At 37.9% G+C, this 20,317-nt stretch overlaps 1 protein-coding gene across 1 annotated transcript in view; it reads left to right on the top strand.

The window, feature by feature from the left end:
- The window catches only part of LOC104997069 (chromosome unknown open reading frame, human C3orf14), a 14,660-nt gene extending 3,918 nt beyond the window's left edge, over window positions 1-10,742 (top strand). The window contains 2 exon segments of the mRNA XM_010851537.1: window positions 8,225-8,299; window positions 10,348-10,742. Coding sequence (XP_010849839.1) covers window positions 8,225-8,299; window positions 10,348-10,482 — 210 coding nt within the window. The 3' untranslated portion in view covers window positions 10,483-10,742.
- Window positions 10,743-20,317: the final 9,575 nt, after the last annotated feature.

Below are 20,317 nucleotides of genomic sequence, written 5' to 3'. Positions count from 1 at the left end.
TTTCAGTTTTTTATTGTTAAATATTTTCATCGATAGGCATGATGTAGTTCTCTTCTGTCCTCACTAGAGGATAAAGGAAGAGGAAAATTCAGTTATCTTCTCAGCTTCTGGCAGTTTGATCCACAGTAATTTAAGTCACAGCCATAGTGCTACCAAAGCATTCTATATTGCCATATGTCTTACTTGCCCAATGGTATTTGCAATATTTATTTTTAAATGGAAATATATAGGGTAATCTAGAAGTTGCTCTGAAAAGTCAGAAAATCCAAATTGGAAGTCTTCACCGCTTGCTTGCTACTTGTTACGGCAAATGCAGGTAATATCGGCGAGTGCAGGTAATGTTGTCTTCTTTTTAATGCCCAAGTATTTGACGAATGCCCAGCTCTTTACTCTTGAGCTAGTTCTGAGCAGAAAGTGAGGGTAACAAAATAGCTACAAGTTAGGTCCTTTGCATCAAGTAGCTTACAGGCTCTGTTCATGACCTAAAATATACATAAAATAGAGACCTTGTATGATCAAACGTTAATTACATGCTGTGGAATACGCAGCACTTTGCTGTGTGCTCAGTCACTCTGTTTTGTCCTACTCTTTGCGACCCCATGGACTGTAGCCCACCAGGCTCCTCTGTCCATGGAGATTTTCCAGGCAAGAATACTGGAGTGGGTTGCCACGCCCTCCTCCAGGGTACTCAGCACTTCAGGAGTGTTAAAATACTTAGCACTTTAGAAGTGTTAAAAACTCTTGGAGAGCTAGAATATTCTATGAGGTCTCAGAGAAGACGCTAAGCTAACAGGGAAGACATTCCATTGAGTTCTCAAGGAAGAGCCAAGACCAGAAGAAGAATGAATGGCCTATTAATGTTCACGGGATCCTAAGCTAACTGGCTTGGAAAGCCCCAGGAAACAGGCTGAGTATATATTGTGAGACGAAATGAAGTTGAGACTTGGTAGGTAGAGATAATATAGTGTTGTGAGCAAAACAACAACAACAAAAAAAAAAACAGCAAGACTCAAACATATGAAAGAGTTTTTAAGAAAGATGCATTTGCTATTTAGCAAAGTAATTTCAAAAATGGAGAGATTTAAGGAGGTAGCTAAGAAATCACTGTCATATCTAGAAGGAAGGTAATGAACCTAGTTTCATAGTCTTGAGAAACCAGTTTGGTATGGTGTTTTTTCCCTTAATTATCAAAAAAATATACTCTCATTATAAAAAAAAAACTTGAAAGAGCAAAGATGGAAAACCTTCTATATCATCTGCCTGTCTAGAAATCAGTATATTTTTCTATATTTCCTTTCAGCTTTTTATAAACATTTTTTAACTGTCTTACATCCCAGGTAAAGTTAGAGATACAATTCCCCCTGTTTTTTAACGTGTGTGTTTAGTTGCTTTGAATAATTGGATATGCAACCTTATTTTTGTCCTTCTTTCCCTCATATATAATTTTTATATACGAGGGATATAATTTTAGTGGCTCTCCCACAGAAGTTATTGTTAAGATAAATAGGACATGATTACAGAATTGAGCTGGGAAAGACTGTAAAAAGCATATAGCTTTAGATTCTTATCTTAAGTCTTTTTTGTTTTGTTTTTTAGCATAAAAACTTTTCCCACAGATGTAAATTAAAGGTCTTCCCCGATGCTTAGTGGTAAACAACCCACTTGCCAATGCAGGAGATGCGAGTTCAACCCCTGGGTTGGGAAGATCCCCTGAAGGAGGAAATGGCAACCTACTCCAGTATTCTTGCCTGGGAAATACTATGGACAGAGGAGCCTGGCAGGCAACAGTCCAAAGGGTCACAAAGATTCAGACGTGACTGAGCACACATAGTAGATAAAAGCGGTCCTGCTTTGGCCCAAAGTCCTACAATCCCTTCCTTGACTGTACTGCCGTGGCTCTAAAGAACTGGGAAAACCACTGATCTGGGCTAATCCCTTAATTTATAGAGATGAGAAAAACCATCATGTATCACTCCTAACATCCCTTTGCAAGAACAGATTAAATAGGATTTCCTGGGCAGTTCAGTGCTTAAGACTCTGTGCTCCCAATGCAGGGGGCACAGATTTGATCCGCAGTCAAGGAATACGATCCCCCCAAACACACACACACACACATACACAGAGATTAAGTTATAGCAGGATAGGTACTTAAGTACCGAGTGCAATGGAAAATGGTGCCCTTAAAACCTGGTAGCACTCCTATAATATAGTAAACAAAATAAGGATGACTGTATACTGCCCATTATCTGACCTTATTCCCATGTTCTGAACAGTATCATTAACACTAAAAGGGCATGAGCTTTAAGAAAGAAAGATATAACACTAGCATCTTTCAATGACATGTCTTTATACTTAAGAGAAGCCAAAGTTGTTTCAAAACTAGTATGAGTTGAGTAAAATTAATGGGTAAACCATAACATTTAAAAATCAATAGCAATCCTATGTATACAGGTGGAAAATAGAGATCACATTCACACTACCAATAAAATTATAAAATACATACTTGAGAATGCTCTGAACAAAGGATCTGCATGACTGCTATGAAGATAATTATTACACTTCAGTGGCAGTTTTAAGGGAAAACTTAAATGAAGACATAAGCCTTAATCCTGACTGGGGAAACTATGGTTTTCTTCTAAGTCATCTGTCACAAAATTATTTTTAGATTTAGTAAAATCCCAAGAAAAATGTTCTTTAGTTGCATTTGCATAAATAAATTAGCACAAATATCAAAGACTGCTTTTAAAAGGGGAATGAGAGTAATCCCATCAAAGATTCCAACTTAGTAAAAAATGTACATGAATCTAAGTAGTGAAGAAAATTCACAGTGAGGGTTTAGTCAGTAAATATCATAGAAGACAGTGGATTTTGAACACTGGCTCAGTGATTTTTCTTCTGTTACCGTTAATACAATTAACTCTTATCTGCCTTTTAAAATCAAACATCAATGGACTTAGAAGCCAGAAAATATTTTATTTCTACAAATATTTCCATGACATAAACCGCCCTCTCTCCCACCTTTCCCTCCACAAAATTTAGTTTAAACCCCAAAAGATGCTTTTTTGGTAACAGACATCCTTTTGTGAGACGGACCAACAGGACAGAGTGAGGAAGAATGAGAGTGTCCTCCAGCAGATTAGACATGCGGCCGGTTCTTTCCTTCAGGGACATTCTGGAAGCCTCCACGGGGCAGCTGGCAGTCAGAACTGCCACCCAGGATGGCCAGTACTTGCCGGCCCACGTGTTTCCTCTTCTCTCACATTTTCACTTTCCCCGATGCATATGTTTAACACATGTTCCTGTGTTCTTTGTACCAATGACCCTTGCACTTCATGCCTTTAATATCTTATTTTTTGTATCCCAGAAATTGCCCCTCCAGCAGCTTAAAAGATTAAACCTAGCCCAGCCACAGCTCGATGAGGAGGGATGGATGTAGGCAGGGAGGAGGAAAGACAGATCTTGGTACATGATGCTTTATGCTCCTTCCTTTTCCTATTCAGGAGCCAACTTGTTTATACAGGCTCCCGAGTCATGCCATAGCGTAACAGTTATACCATCATCCACTGGAAGCTTGTTTTTTAATTGCTATGAAAAATCTCACAACTATGCAAAAGAAGGAATAGAAGAATGTTTCCACGTACTTATCACCCACATTGAATCATTGTCAGAACACAGCCAGCTGGTTTTGTCTATACTCTTCCCCTCTACCCCCTCACATCACTTTGAAGCCAACCTCAGACCCAGAATTGTTTCACCTGTAAATATTTCAGTACATCTCTTTATTTCAGTGTCTGTCACTAAAATATAAGGACTGTTTTAGTCAAAATCAAAATGTCAGTGTCAACCTAAGAAATTAACAATAAACCCTCAAATAGCTAATCGGGTTCCAAATAAAAGTCAACTTGTAATTGATAGGTTTCCTGAATTTCTCACAGTACTCCCTGCTCTTTTATCCTCCCTTTTAATACATTTGTTAAAGGAACTGGGTCATTTGTCCTGTTGAGTTTCTGGGTATCGCTACTTCCATCACTGAGGTACTCATTTAACATGTTCCTCTGCTCCCCCTCATTCCTTTTAATATAATTGACAGATCTAAGTTGTATTGTGCAACAGTAAAGCCACATATGTAATTTTAAATTTCCAAGGAACTAATTTTAATAATGTCAACCTAAATAGATTAAATAAAATGTTAAGATTTCAAACATATTTCAAATGTAATTGCTATTAAGAGTTAGTAAATATTTTATATTCTGTTTTCTTACTAGACCCTCAAAATTCAGTGTGTGTTGTACATCACAACACATCTTAATTCAGACTTGTATATTTCGAGTGCTCAGCAGCTACTTGAGGCTAAGAAATATTCCATTAACAGTGCAGATTAGAGAGGCCTGAGTAGATTCAGATTCTGTGTTTTGGGGAAGAACACTTTCATAATGCCAGCTGTCTCTCTTTTTTTGGAATGTTAGGCATTGATGATCACTGCCTAAATATACTCATTAGGGGTTATGAAAAGCAGTATTCAAATTCTTGTATTCCTTCTCATTCAACTGCTGATTAGTTATATTAAGAGACACTTGTCCTCATCAATTATTTGATTACACTGACATATATTTCATAGAGGAAAAAGCATGATGAATGCTTGATTCTATTTAGTTTTCAGAATAATAGGTTTGTTCTCTACTTTCCTGCAAAAGTGATCAATTAGGTGTTGTTGGTCTTGGTTGTTTTTTATATTGTTTTGTGTTTTGTTGCTGTTGTTTTTTGAGGTGTCCTGGATTGGAAATGTTTCAATACATTTCAATATTTATTCCTATTCTCAACTTGTCCCATTTTTAACAAGCGGGAACCTCTTCAGACCAGCTCCTGAACGCCTCTGCTGCGATTTCAGCAGCCTGACAGTCTCCTTTCTGTTCTGATGAGACATTGCAGGCTCATCATGTGCGTTTTGCTGAGACCCGGGGCAGCCACTGTTCCAAGGAGCCCTGGATCCTTTTGGTAGGAAATATGTTCAGAGCCCTCTGTCTGGGCAATGGTGGTATTTATTGTGACTTTTTTTTTTTTTAAGATAAGAGCTATCAGAAATTCCAGGATTCCAGTTTGCAAGGCTTTTAACTTAAAATCATAGATTTTATACCTCCGACTTCTTTTTCTCAAATCCAAAATCTGTTCCCAAAGAAGTTTCCAACACCAGCACAACCACTTCTGTACCTTACATCCTGTGATCCAGACAGCACTGTCACCATCCATGTGATTATAAAGAACGGTTTTCAGGAAGATGCTTTTACTAAGATTCTTTTTGTCCTTAGGGTGTATCCCACTAGGGGTGCTCACTCAAAATATTGTGTTCTAAGGTCACATAATATATTTATTGTCTGTGTGGTTATGCCACCAACTAGATAGCAGTTAGATCTGTTTATTTTCAGTTTGTAGGGACTGCTTTTTCAGTGGTTTTCTAACTGCATACAATTTTAAATGGCCTAGTGACAAGGCTATACAAAAGGACAACACGGTAGTCAGGTAAAGCTGGCCAGCAAGCCCCTGTTCTCCTCTTTCTTCCTCTTCTTCCCCTACCCCCTTGGGTACTTTTTTCTTTTTCGTTTTTTCTTTTAAAGTTTCTGATTTATACTCAGGATTCTTTGACCCTTCAGCCTGTATTCACTTACTGAATATTTCAGTACCTAGTACATACCCTGCACTTGTTAGAGTCTCAGATGCTTAAAGGTTATATGAGACATAGTCCTTTCCTTCGGGCAGCATATAGTGAAAAAGAAGGTTCTTATGTCGAAGGATTAAGATACAACTTGCTACAGAAGGCTGCCGTCCGTCAAATTGCTGAGATTCTGAGTCAGGCTAAGGAATGCCTGCTTGATCCTCTGTTTTGTGGGTACCAATTTATTTTTTTTTTTCAATTTAGGGGAGGACATATTTAAAGTAGTTTTTAGCAGAACTAATCAATTCCAAGTTACGTATGTATGAAAGTACAATATGGTCTAGGCATGAGTACAAGTAAGCATTAAGTATTTGTGGAATGAATAAGTGGAATTAGAAGGCCACGGCATTAAGAATCACATGAAAAGGCCAGAGGAGACATCCTGAAAGAACAATATAGGGAGTGCTGAAGTTTTAAATGGCAGGAATAAGAAGATCTGGCATTCCACGATACAGCGTAGGTGTCTGAGTGGACAGAATTCCCACTAGTACACGTTTAATACATTCAGTGGGAAAAGATGAGTTTAGTTTTATCAGGTTGAGAATTAAGGGCCAGGAAAGAAACTAGCCATCCGTCTACAATAATAACTGATACTAGATCAGAGACAATCTTGGAGGGAGAAAAAGTGAAAAGATGGGGCCAGATGTCTCAAATCTTAAGAAAGCCCACACTGAGGATTAATGAGAGAGAAAAAAGAGCCAGCCAAGGAGAAGAGGAGGAGCAGGAGTCCGAGAGGTGAGCAAAACATCGACGGAAGTGAAATATGACTTGAGCTAAGGAAGTTCTCTCGAGGGGTGATGACCCCTGTCCAGATGCTGCAGAGATGACAGCTGGGCTCGGCGGACTTGGGCCTGCTTTTCCAGGCCACGCGTCCCTCTCCACCTGTCTGCTCTTTCCATTGCAAATCTGCTCTTCTCTATGAGATACTCAGTTTTCTTCTTTTCTGATCTTTAAGAAAAATGTTTAATCTTGCTTATAGGTGCTAGTAGCACTTAGATCTCCCAGTTCAGGCAACTTTGTAACTGTTCTTAGAATAATGGTAACGTTGGGGTTGGGAGTTTTGTTTGATTCCTAGATGTATAAAGTGGTTTTTCAAGAACCTTACTGAATCTCGGTGTAAACAGAAGAGTTGGTATCCCCTGTCTGTTGTATCATTGACATCAAAAGCCCTCTAAGCCTGCGTGTTGGTCGTGAACTGCTGGTATGGGATAGACATGCGAATAGATGGGCTTTTTTATCCCTAAATCGTTTTCTTTCCCCTTCAAATCACCTTCCTCCAGACAGCAGGTGCACTAATGGTTGTGCGACTTTGGGGAGTCCCTTTAGGGAATTTCCTGTTTTTCCCTTTTCCATTTCACACCCATTCCTTGCTCCCGCCGCTGCCATCTGCTATCTCTTTTCTCCTGTTCAGCGTTGGCTTCTTCACACCCCACTCCCACGCCCTTTTCCATCGCTCTCCTTCTGTCCAACAGCCCTGTACTCAGATCGCTCCTGTGCTTCTCCATGGAGCAGAGAACTTTCTCTTTTCTATCAACTTATTAAGCTGAGAGACAGCATTTACACAGCCTTCCCAGCAGTGGCCCTATGAACTGGGCAAACCTAAGCAAGCACGTGACAGCAGAGGTGCTGATTTGGGGAGAATTCACCACACAGGGCTTGAATATCTCCGTAACGATTTGCAAAGTCGTATGTTTCTGGGCATGAACTTTATGTATAGATCTAGATAAAATCATTCCTGAAGTACGAATCAAGCTTAAATACTCTTGTGTTTCTACATCCATAAGAGAAAACATAAATATCTGCATGTTGAAAGTACTTAGTAACACACAGTGCTTGAATGCCATGAGCTGAAGGATATACTACCTCACAATAAAATTTGCCTTTGAGATTAGCTTAGAAACCTGGTACTAAAAGTCTAAACAGCGTCGTGAAAGGTTCTTGTTGCAGAGTACTCAGGTACCTCATGGACCTTTTAAATAGAGGAGATATTTGCCTGTGTATGAAATTCAAATATGGAGTCCTGCATAAATGAAAGGTGTCTCATTAATATCCCATGTGATGATCCAGACAGACCACAACTCTCTACTTTGAAGGTTAGCCTAGCGTGGGTCTGAGGATCTGATTGTTTTTAGTATCGGAATATTTGACTATTTTATCCATCTGGCTGTTTTTAAAGGATTTTAAAGCTAAGTCAGTCCTCTGAGCAGTTTTAGAGGAAGTTCTTTTTCCAAGAATTATTGGCATTTACTAACTACTTAAAATGAAAAAGGCAGAACTTAGATGTACCACCCCCATCCCCTGCCTTTTATTTTAAAATAAGAAACGCTTCCTTCTCTATTTGCAACTGGTTAATTAAGCAGTGATCAGTTCTCTGTCAGCATCATCTCCATGAGTTTAAACTGTGTATGCACAGAAGAGATGAAGCAAGAGATTAGAAATATATAGATACTGCTATTAGAGGTGCTCTGTGTGTGTGTGTGTGAATGTTTTGAAAAATGCTTCTGTCTGTTTCAGGACATAGAAGCGGCAGAGAAGTCTCTCCAGACCCGGATGTATCCAGCTCTACCACCTGAGGTGGCTGCTCTCTAGGTGAGAATCTTAAGGAACAAATGTCCAACAAGACAGCCTGTTCTGTCAGAAGTGCATTTTAAGTGGCTCTGTGTACTTCCCAGCTTTCTGCGTTCAAGAAAATACACCAAATGTATCTGATCTCTCTGTGTCCACAGTGCCATACCTTGTATGTTGTAGTAATCTGTAAGTATTTTGGTTTTAAAAAATTTTTTATGTCAAGTGAAAATTTTATCAAGGCTTTGTGTCTTTTCACCAAGTCACTTAGGAACTACTTTCTTGTTAAATCCTAACAGAAAATATGCACTAAATCTTAAGATGACAGCCTCACCAAAATGCTTTTCCTGTTGGCTGATGTTACAAGTAACAGCTCAGTCTCTTCACCGAAAAATGCAACCAGCACTATTTAAATGCATATTATCATGCAGTACAGCGTGGCTTTTGTCTGTTTGATTTTGCTCTGTTCAAGAACAGATTGAGAAGATGGCTGGCAAAAATAAACCATAGTTGGTATATGCATGTATGTGTGCTGAAAGGGAATTTGCTACATATAAAATAGTTTGACTATATTTTTAATGACCTTTATCTAAGTGCAGTTTTGCTTGCTGCCTAACCAAGGAGGTGAACAGACTCAAAAACGAAAGGCTGAGAATTTGCCCCACACTCTTCTGTGTCATCTAGGGTAATAAGAAAAGGCAGTGATCAAGGACAGAAAAAACTCCCGTTCAAAGTTGTGCCCTGGGCATGTCTTTTTCTTTGTTGAATTTTCCAATACCTTACCCTGGCCTGCACTGGGCCCACACAATAGGGGTTAATCCAGCCGTGAATGGCGGAGAAACACCCAACCACAGGCCTTGGCTGGTATTTTTCTTAGCTAGTCTCGCACAGCAGGATGGCCCCTGTTTTAAGTATGTCAGGCTACTTCTCAGACCACATGCATAGATGTAGAGATAAATGGAGTCCCTTACCATTTTCAGCTTTCAGAACTCCCGTTATCTTTTTTTTTTTTTAATGACAGTATTTTGTTTTTTTGGTCATGCAGCACATGGGATCTTAGTTCTCTGACCACAGGTCGAACCCAAGCCCCCTGTTGTGGAAGCGCCGCACCCTAACCACCGGACCACTAGGAAGTTCCTCCCACCCCACACCTTTTTACTGCTCAGAGTGTGTCCCCAACGCTATCTAACTCTGACTGAATTTCCCAAGATGAGACCAATAGTGACGATCTCATATAAAATGCCCTCCTATGACACAGAGTTTTTGGCAGCTTACTTAGGACAGTCAACCAAGAAACCACCCAGCTCATGGACAGCGATCCAGTGATGCATTTGGAGCTTCTGGAGCTTAAGGACTGCTCCAGCCAAGGCAGAAACACAGCACCTCAATTTCCAAGTTATTTGAATTAAAAATAGCTAGGTGATGTTGGTATTATTTTGTCATTATCCAAAAAGTGTGGGAAGAAACTACAGTTTGCCACATGAAGTGCTCTTCTAAAAGATAGAGTGGATACATATTTTTAATGTTTCTCCCTCATACAATTAAGGGGTTAATTCACCCGAATCCTGTTATCATCCTCTTTATATTTCAGTTCCTGATCTCATCCCAGGTCACTTCTTTTTCTGTTAATTCTAAAGCAGTTGTTCACAGTGAATCATTTCATTGTGATAATTATAGTATGAGGAGTCATTTGGTATGGGATTAGAAACATTAAACAAGAACTTTTAATGATTTTGTGGCCATAAATGATACTACTGGGAATAATCACATGATTGGCCACAAGAGGGCGTGTAAAATCACAATAAAATTGTAAAACCTGTAATTCTGCCAGGCTCTGGTTTTACTGAGAAATTTGAAAATTAACACTAGTAAGTAGCCAGATTTTTTTTTCTAAAATTAACATAAAATATTCTGCAGAGGAAGTGCATTCTACGTATGTGTGTGAGTGTCTGTGAGTGTGTGTGTACACGCACACACACACACTTAAGGGAATAAACATTTAGACTATTATGAAGAGCCAAGTTCAATCGCTTGATACGCTTTTTCACTTTTGGATGTTTCCCACCCCCCAGACTCTTTACTGGGCATCAGTAGAAGAATATATTCCCAAATGGGAGCAGTTTCTTTTAGGAAGAGCACCGTATCCTGCCTGTAGTGAAAATGGAAATGAAGCAGAAGATACCATTCCAAAGAGGGCGCAGCAATAGCTTCTCCACATAGTATTGCAGAAACCTGTCGAGTAAAGCTGTACATTAAAGAGCATTCAGGTTGCTGCGGGGACTTCAGGACTCAGAGAGATAGCCTCATCGCCTCCTCTGCGACAATGAAGGGTTGAGGATCTACCGGCGGCTTTCAGGTTCTCACCGGAAGATCTACTGCTATTTCAGTGCCATAAATTTGTTTTCTACCAAACCCATGGAAGTGTGTTAAAAGCTGATACTGGAAAATGGACTGTTGATTAAATAAGTTGCTGAGTGTTGTGTGCTGTTTTTTTTTTTAATCTAATCATATACCATGATTCTCATCTAAACAGTGAATACCAGATTAGACATTTTCTAGACTCTTTACTTTTCAGTTATTTTATTAAGAAGATAAGGCACAGGATCCAAGAGGTTTGCTTACATTGTAGTTTTTTAACAGGTGAAAAGACTACGACAACTGCTTTAGTGTGGTAACACTGAGTAGGAAACAGAGTCACAGGGTTTTGTCCCTCATAGATAACTGATCCTGTAAAAATTCTGGAAGAAAGAAGTGAACTGCTAAGCATTCAATAAGCAGCTAGTTTCAGGAGGCTCAGACTGGGTTCTGAAAAAAGAACTAGGAGAGCTGTGAATGGTCACTGGATTTTGAGTTGATTTTAAAGATCACCAACCTGTGAATACAAGTAACTCCTCTCTTATCTTTTCATCTTTAAATCTGCCCTTCCCTCTCCCTTCTATTTTTGTTATTTCTCAAACAACTGTCAGTCAGAAAGCTTTGGGTCACAACCCTGAATAGCTCTGAGACTGTTCAATCCACCACTGCTGGAGAGCTCAAAAAAAAAAAAAAATTCTAATTTTTCTAATTATAAAAGCAGCTCCTGCTTAGTAAAGGGAGTCCACATCACTTTGAATTCCAAAACAGTTTGTGGTTTTAGAAGATAACAATAGGACAGGCTGGAAAAAAAAAAATCCATTGTGCTGATAAGTTCCTTCACACTGCCATTTTGGAAATACCCTGTTGAGTGGGTGTTGGTGTGGGTAACAATAATGTTGTTTTCATAATATGTGCTGGCAGATGAGCACACTTCTCTACAGTGTTAACAGTTGTAATTAAGGAATAAACAGCACAGAGTGTCAGTCCGATGACAATTTCATCTATAGTGTCACAATACAAAATGTCACAAAATATTAGAACTGTTACATAACTATAAAAAGGATCGGCTTAAAAGCTGAAAGCCCTTTAAAAAGCAAGACAGAAAGGAAGAAAAAAGAAAACTGGCATAGAGACCAGAACAATTTTATACCTTCTCAAGAATGTTCTGTCACGAAAATAAATTGATATATATTTTTTTTCCCTGTTACATTACAGTTTGGTTTCTAGCCATCCAGTTGATTTAGCAGGAGAATGCAGGGCTTTTTAGCAGCTTCAAATTGGTAAACAGATTTAGATGTAGTAGGGAGAACATGAGGAAGTTTTTTTTTTTCTTAACATCCAATCTTTCCCAGCATATGCACATAAGAAGGTGAATGAAGCAATGTGAAACTTATTTCTCTTTAGTCAAGTGAAAAAAAAAAGGCTAAACATTTGTTGAGATGGTAAAATATTGTGTCAAGCAAGTAGGCACATTCCAAAATTAAACAGTGGTTGATACGTGATCGTCCTCAAATATTTGAGCATTACACTTCCTTTGAGTTCTGGAAATTAAATCACCAGTAGGTTAGATTAAAATACAAAATGAATAGCAACGTAACCATCTCAGAGAAGGTTCAGGCTTTTTCTCCCCCAAATTGATTAACTTGCTAAATCGTGTTTTTAAAAAGCCTAAGTTTAATGTTCCCTGGGTTATGATTTAGGGCAGAGAGGAAGGGATTTCTGGGCTTTGACTGTTCCATTTCCCCCATTTCTAGTTACTACCTCAGCAACTCCCAGAGAGGACTTTATTCCTGGCCCCATAGAGCTTTTCCCCAGTCCCCTCCTTGTAGACTGGAACAGATTGCACCACATGGTGTACGTTAAAAAAAAAAATTCCCAAAGGGACCTGGATACCCCCATTAAAGGGCGTTATATTCCTCATGTCAAATTAGCTTTAGATAGGAATTTCTAAATATTTTTTTTTCTGTAAGGAGGGGAGAAATACCAAATCTACTACAGATTTTGTACATAATTAGTAGGAAAAAGACAAGGAAAAAGAAATGTCATCCATTGAGTCTTTTTCCTCTCTATTCAGTGCCCTTATATATTTTGTATATCCACTAGTCTTTATGAAAACTATGAGTTTCTTTTTTCCTTCAGAATAATGGGGTTTTCTAAATAAAGCTTGTTCCAAGAATTTTTCATAGCCTTTCTTGGGTTACTGCAAATGCATAAATATTCAAACCTCATTTTCTGCTGAAACACTTCTAGTGTATGATATTATTAAGCTAGAAAATGCTAATGATCAGAAGGAGCTGCAGTTTTTCTCCAAAATATTAATTTTACTAAAGTACTCAGGAAAAAGCCTAATACTCTGGAAACCAGACATCTGCTCTTTCCCATGCGTAGGGAGCAGTGTGAATGAAAGTGATGTCATAAGGACAGTTTTTCTCTGCCTTCTGTACAAGGTGTTTTAACTTGCTAGGTTAAGATTTAGATAAGAATTAAAATAAACTTTAACAGTCTTTACCATTTTGTGTTCTCTGCTTCATTCTCCTTTTTCTATTAAGAAAAAAGGTGTGTGGGTATATTTATTTTTTGATTCAAAATTAAATTTATTTGGAGGTTATTTTGTCACTTTTGAGGCAACTGGAGACAGATTAAGGGTAGAGTGAGGAACATTTATGTGAAAAACCAGGGCACACAATCATTAATTTTAGACAGGAGGAAGATATTAGCATGAAACCCACACTACATGGGTTATATTGTGTAAAATTTAGTGCACAAGGCCATGAATGTGTCTTATCTACAAAATACATTCTTTTCCTTCCTAAGTCTATTGTCTTTTTACTCTAAGCCAATTGACATCCTTTTATTTTTATTTTTTTTAAAAGAAATCCTCTTGTTTAGAAAAAAAGTTCTAAATCTCCCTGAAGAGTTTCCCCCCGCTTTTCAAGAATTGCCCAAACATAATACCTATATGACTTAAAACATCCTTCATTTAAGTAGTCTATTTTGACTCTTCCACTTTAATTAGGATAGTAAGTTTGTTTTTAAGAGTTGCTGACCAAAATCTCTTCAGAGAAGGTAGTAACTAGATGGTGAATTCAAACAGTAAAAGAAAGTCTGTGGAAAATATGGAGAAGGTGAAGAGGAGAGAAATTTGAGAAAAAGCTTCAGACTGAAACAAGAAAGTGTGTCTGTGCCTCTCTGTTTGCTGGTGTTTTTGTTTCTAATTTAGAAGTCAATTTGTCTACATAGGAAATTTAATTCCCTACTGCTAATAAGAGAACAGTTAGAGTTTCCTGGGACCAACATGGGGACATGTCAAACTTCAGCAATTATGGAGAGGACTGATTTGTGAATTTGACACCTGGCATTGTGATCCCCCTTTCTAACTGGAGCTGAGATTATATCCTTACTAAAATCCAAGACAAGGAAAACCAGTCCAACAAAAAAGAGGCTAAAAAATGCTTCCGGACATCATCTTACCTCTCAGAATCAAGTTTCCTTGCTTACAAGAGAAAGGACTGGGTTTCCAACACTAATAATGTTTTAAAGTTCTTGCTATTTTAAAAACTCTAATTTGTGTCTCAGGCAGAGTCTGAGACTGTTAAAGTAGTAGCCTGACCACAGTGCAAATCAATAAAAAGCTTCAGAAAGGAAACAATAAAGGGTTCTTATTTTAGAGAGCTGGAATGAAGTTGTTCTCATCTTGACAACTATGATCCAACTGGATCATTTAACCTCCACCTTTACAGTCAAAGGTTGTTTTTTTTTTTTTTTTTTTTTTTTCATTACTCTTTAATGAGTCTAAGTTATCAATATTGAAAAATTTCTGATGTTTTACATAATACCACTTTGGAGACAATACTATTAAATTAGAAGGAAGCAAACTTCCACTTACTTTGTCTAGTCTACCTCTGGCTTCTTTCATCTCCCAATAATTATTTTTCATACCTTGTCTCTTCATACATTTACAAGGTCTATAATACTTACAAACATATTTTTGTACTAGAATGTTTTACTCCAGGAAAACAAATACTGAGTTATTCAAAAGAAGCCAAATCTAGAGCCTTTTAAAATGATATCCAGTAAACACAATGGTGGATAACACTTGAGCATCATTCATCCATTCCCTAGATCTTACTGCCTGCCTACTGTGTAGTAGGCACAGTTCTAAGCACCAAGAACAGAGCAATAAACAATACAGCCAAAACACAACAAACCTGGCATGGAATTTACATTCTGGAGTGGGCAATGGGTGGAAGGAGTTGAAGATAGTGAAACAAAAAAGAATACTTTATCTTTAGATGAGGATAATGTCTAATAATGTATGAACTTCTAAAATGCCTTCTCTATGGGAAAAAAAGAAAGCAAATGTCATAGTTTCACAGAAAATATGACTGGAATAGAGACTCCCCACACCCCCATCCACAGATCTTGAGTTAGGGTTGTCCAGTGAAGCAACATTTCCACTGCTACTAATTTGGAAGCAATGTAATCTTAATGGATAGGGAGGTGGTTGTTGAAACATACAATCTACCAGGACGTAATCATGAATAGAAAACCTGAACACACCAATAATAAGGAAATTGATCAGTAATCAAAAACCTCCCAACACAGAAAAAAGCCCAGGACCAGATGGCTCCACTGGTGAATTCCACCATGTATTTAAATAAGAATTAAGGTCAATCCCTCTCAAACTCTTAAAAAAAAAAAAAAAAATATATATATATATATATATTAGTGGGGAAACATTCCAAAACTCCTTTTACAAGGCCAGCATTACCCTGATATCAAAGACAGATAAGGACACTACAAGAAAAAACAAAACTTAGACCAATATCCCTGATGAACATAGATGCAAAAATCTTCAATGAAATATTAGCAAACTGAATTTACCAACACATTAAAGGGATCATACACCCTAACCAAATGGGATTTATCCCTGTGACACAGGGATAGTTCAACAAAAACATCAAAAGTGTGATCTTGTATTCAGGCTCAGTCACTCAGTCGTTCCCAAATCTTTGCAACCCTGTGGACTGTAGCCCATCAGACTCCTGTGTCCCTGGAATTTCCCAGGCAAGAATGCTGGAGTAGGTTGCCATTTCCTACTCCAGGGGATCCTCCTGAATCAGGAATTGAACCTACGTCTCTTGTGTTTCCTGCACTGCCAAGCAGATTCTTTACCATTATACCACCTGGGAAGCCCCCAATAAATGTAATACATCACATTATCAGACTGAAAATACATCACATTATATATATCAGACTGATATATATATCAGATATATATATATATATATCATCATGACAACAGATGCAGCAAAAGTATTTTACAAAATCCTTTCATGATTAAAAATCCTCAACAAACTGGGTAGAAACCGTAACATAATAAAGGCCGTATATGATAAACTGACAGCTAACGTCATACTCAATGGTGAAAGACTGAAAGCTTTTCATCTAAGATCAGGAACAAGAAAAGAACGTCCACTCTCACTACTCTATTTAAACATAGTACTGAAATTCCTAGCTAGACCAATGCGGCAAGGCAAAAGAAAAAAGGCATCCAAATCAGAAAGGAATAGGTAAAACTGTCCTTATTTGTACATGATATGGTCTATATATGTGTGTGTGTGTGTATATACATACAAACACAATTTCTAAAGACTCAACCAAAAAAGTGTTAGAACTAGTTTATAAATTCAGTAATCAGTAAATGCAGGATATAAAAATAGAAATTTTTTTATATTTTATATTTAATTATATATTTAATTAATATATTTTATATTTCTATAAAAATAGAAATTTTTTAACAGAAATTAATTGCATTTCTATACATGAACAGCATATCTGAAAAATTAAATAAAGATTATCCAATTTGCAACAGCATCAAAAATAATAAAATACTCAGAAATAAATTTAACCAAGGAAGTAAAAGATTGAACAATGAAAACTATAAGATTTTGGTGAAAGAAACTTAAGAAAACACAAATAAATGGAGAGCTATTCTATGTTCATGCATCAGAAAAATTATTTAAAATGTCCATACCACCCAAAGGCATCTATAAATTTGATGCAATCCCTATCAAAATTCAAATGGCATTTTTCACAGAAATAGAGAAAACAACCCTAAAGTTTTTATGGATCCACAATTCAGTTCAGTTCAGTTGCTCAGTTGTGTCCAACTCTTTGCGACCCCATGGACTGCAGCACGCCAGGCCTCCCTATCCATCACCAACTCCCGGAGTTTACTCAAACTCATGTCTATTCAGTCGGTGATGCCATCCAACCATCTCATCCTCCATTATCCCCTTCTCCTCCCGCCTTCAATCTTTCCCAGCATCGGGGGCTTTTCAAATGAGTCAGTTCTTTGTATCAGGTGGCCAAAGTATTGGACTTTCAGCTTCAGTATCAGTCCTTCCAATGAACACCCAGGACTGATTTCCTTTACAATGGACCGGTTGGATCTCCTTGCTGACCAAGGGACTCTCCAAGAGTCTTCTCCAACACCAGATCAAAAGCATCAATTCTTTGGCACTCAGCTTTCTTTATAGTCCAACTCTCACATCCATACATAACTACTGGAAAAACCATAGCCTTGACTAGGTGGACCTTTGCTGGCAAAGTAATGTCTCTGCTTTTTAATATCCTGTCCAGGTTGGTCATAACTTTTTTACCAAGGAGCAAGCATCTTTTAATTTCATGCCTGCAGTCACCATCTGCAGTGATTTTGGAGCCCCAGAATATAAAGTCTCTCACTGTTTCCGTTGTTTCCCCATCTATTTGCCATGAAGTAATGGGACTAGATGCCATGATCTCAGTTTTCTGAATGCTGAGTTTTAAGCCAACTTTTTCACTCTCCTCTTTTACTTTCATCAAAAGGCTCTTAAGTTCTTCTCTTTCTGCCATAAGGTATCATCTGCATATCTGAAGTTACTGATATTTCTCCCAGCAATCTTGATTTCAGCTTGTGCTTCATCCAGCCCAGCATTTCTCATGATGCACTCTGCATATAAGTTAAATAAGCAGGGTGACAATATACAGCCTTGATGATCTCCTTTCCCAATTTGGAACCAGTCTGTTGTTCCATGTCCAGTCTAACTGTTGCTTCTTGACCTGCATACAGATTTCTCAGTAGGCAGGTCAGGTGGTCTGGTATGCCCATCTCTTCCAGAATTTTCCACATTTTATTGTGATCCACACAGTCAAAGGCTTTGGCATAGTCAATAAAACAGAAGTAGACATTTTTCTGGAACTCTCTTGCTTTTTCAATGATGCAGTGGATGTTGGCAATTTGATCTTTGGTTCCTCTGCCTTTTCTAAATCCAGCTTGAACATCTGGAAGTTCATGGTTCACGTATTGTTGAAGCCTGGCTTGGAGAATTTTGAGCATTACTTTGCTAGCGTGTGAGATGAGTACAATTGTGCAGTATTTTGAGCATTCTTTGGCATTGCCTTTCTTTGGGACTGAAATGTAAACTGACCTTTTCCAGTCCTGTGGCCACTGCTGAGTTTTCCAAATTTGCTGGCATATTGAGTGCAGCACTTTCACAGCATCATCTTTCAGGATTTGAAATAGCTCAACTGGAATTCCATCACCTCCACTAGCTTTGTTCATAGTGATGCTTTCTAAGGCCCACTTGACTTCTCATTCCAGGATGTCTGGCTCTAGGTGAGTGATTATACCATCATGATGATCTGGGTCCTGAAGATCTTTTTTGTACAGTTCTTTTGTGTATTCTTGCCACCTCTTCTTAATATCTTCTGCTTCTGTTAGGTCCATACCATTTCTGTCCTTTATCGAGCCCATCTTTGCATGAAATGTTCCCTTGGTATCTCTAATATTCTTGAAGAGATCTCTAGTCTTTCCCATTCTGTTGTTTTCCTCTATTTGTTTGCACTGATCACTGAGGAAGGCTTTCTTATCTCTCCTTGCTATTCTCTGGAACTCTGCATTCAAATGGGTATATCTTTCCTTTTCTCTTTTGCTTTTCACTTCTCTTCTTTTCACAGCTATTTGTAAGGCCTCCTCAGACAACCATTTTGCCTTTTGCATTTCTTTTTCTTGGGGATGGTCTTGATCCCTGCCTCCTGTACAATGTCATCATGAATCTCTGTCCATAGCTCTTCAGGCACTCTGTCTATCAGATCTGATCTGAATTTGGCAATAAGGAGTTCATGATCTGAGCCACAGTCAGCTCCTGGTCTTGTTTTTGTTGACTGCATAGAGCTTCTCCATCTTTAGCTGCAAAGAATATAATCAATATGATTTGACCATCTGATATTGACCATCTGGTGATGTCCATGTTTAGACTCTTCTCTTGTGTTGTTGGAAGAGGCTGTTTGCTATGACCAGTGCATTCTCTTGGCAAAACTCTATTAGCCTTTTCCCTACTTCATTCTGTACTCCAAGGCCAAATTTGCCTGTTACTCCAGGTATTTCCTGACTTCCTACTTTTGTGTTCAAGTCCCCTACAATGGAAAGGACATCTTTTTTGGGCGTTAGTTCTAGAAGGTCTTGTAGGTCTTCATAGAACCATTCAACTTCAGCTTCTTCAGCATTACTGGTCGGGGCATAGGCTTGGATTACTTGATATTGAATGGTTTGCCTTGGAAACGAACAGAGATTATTGTGTCATTTTTGATATTACATCCAAGTACTGCATTTCGGAGTTCTATAGTAATTAAGACAGTATAGTAAAAAAATGAAAATAATAACAGATACATGGACCAAAGAAACAGAATCAAGAGTTCAGAAGAAACCCTCATATAAACAGTCAACTAATATTTCATAGAGGAGCCACAGACACTCATAGGAAAGGATAGTCTTTTCAACATATGGTAAGAAAACCACATAACCACATGACGAAAAATGAAATTGGACTTTAACACCACTCACAAAAATTAACTAAAAATGGGTTAAAGACCTAAACATAAGACCTAATAAAACAAAACTCCTTGACATTGGTCTCGGCAACGATTTTTTGGATACAACACCAAAAGCAGAAGCAGTAAAAGCAAAACAAACAAGCATGACTACATCAAACTAAAAAAACTTCTTCACAGAAAAACAAATAATGAGCATGATGATGAGGCAAACTATGGGAGAAAATATTTTCAGACCATATAATGAATAAGTGGTTAATATCCAAAATATATAAAGAAATCACACAACTCAATAACAACAACACCAATAATAAGCAATGCTGTTAAAAAAAAGGAGGAACTTAAGACATTTTCCCAAAGAAAGTATCTAAATGGACAAGAAGTACATGAAAAAGTACTCAACATCACTAGTCATCAGAGAATCTAAACCAAAAATGAGGTATCTGTTAGAAGGGCTACTATCAAGAAAAAACAAACATACACACAAAAAAACAAATGTTAGGGAGAATATGGAGAAAAAGGAACCCTTGTAGACCATTGGCAGGAATGTAAGTTGGTTCAGCCCCTATGAAAAATAGTTTGGAGGTTCCGCAAATTACAATCACCATAGCATCCAGAAATCCCACTTCGGGTACATAGCCAAAGGAAGTGAAAATAGAATATCAAAAAGACATCTCCATTATTCACTGCAGCATTATTAACAATACTCAAGATAGGAAACAAGCCAAGTGCCCATCAAGAGATGAACGGATGAAGAAAACATGGTAAAAGAAACATGAATATGTATAACTGATTCACTTTTCTGTATACCTG

The sequence above is a fragment of the Bison bison genome, unplaced genomic scaffold (genome assembly GCF_000754665.1).
Source record: "Bison bison bison isolate TAMUID 2011002044 unplaced genomic scaffold, Bison_UMD1.0 scf7180017864304, whole genome shotgun sequence".
Classification (NCBI taxonomy): domain Eukaryota; kingdom Metazoa; phylum Chordata; class Mammalia; order Artiodactyla; family Bovidae; genus Bison; species Bison bison.
The sequence above is the reverse complement of the archived record's forward strand: the minus strand, read 5'-3'. Positions and strand labels throughout refer to the sequence as shown.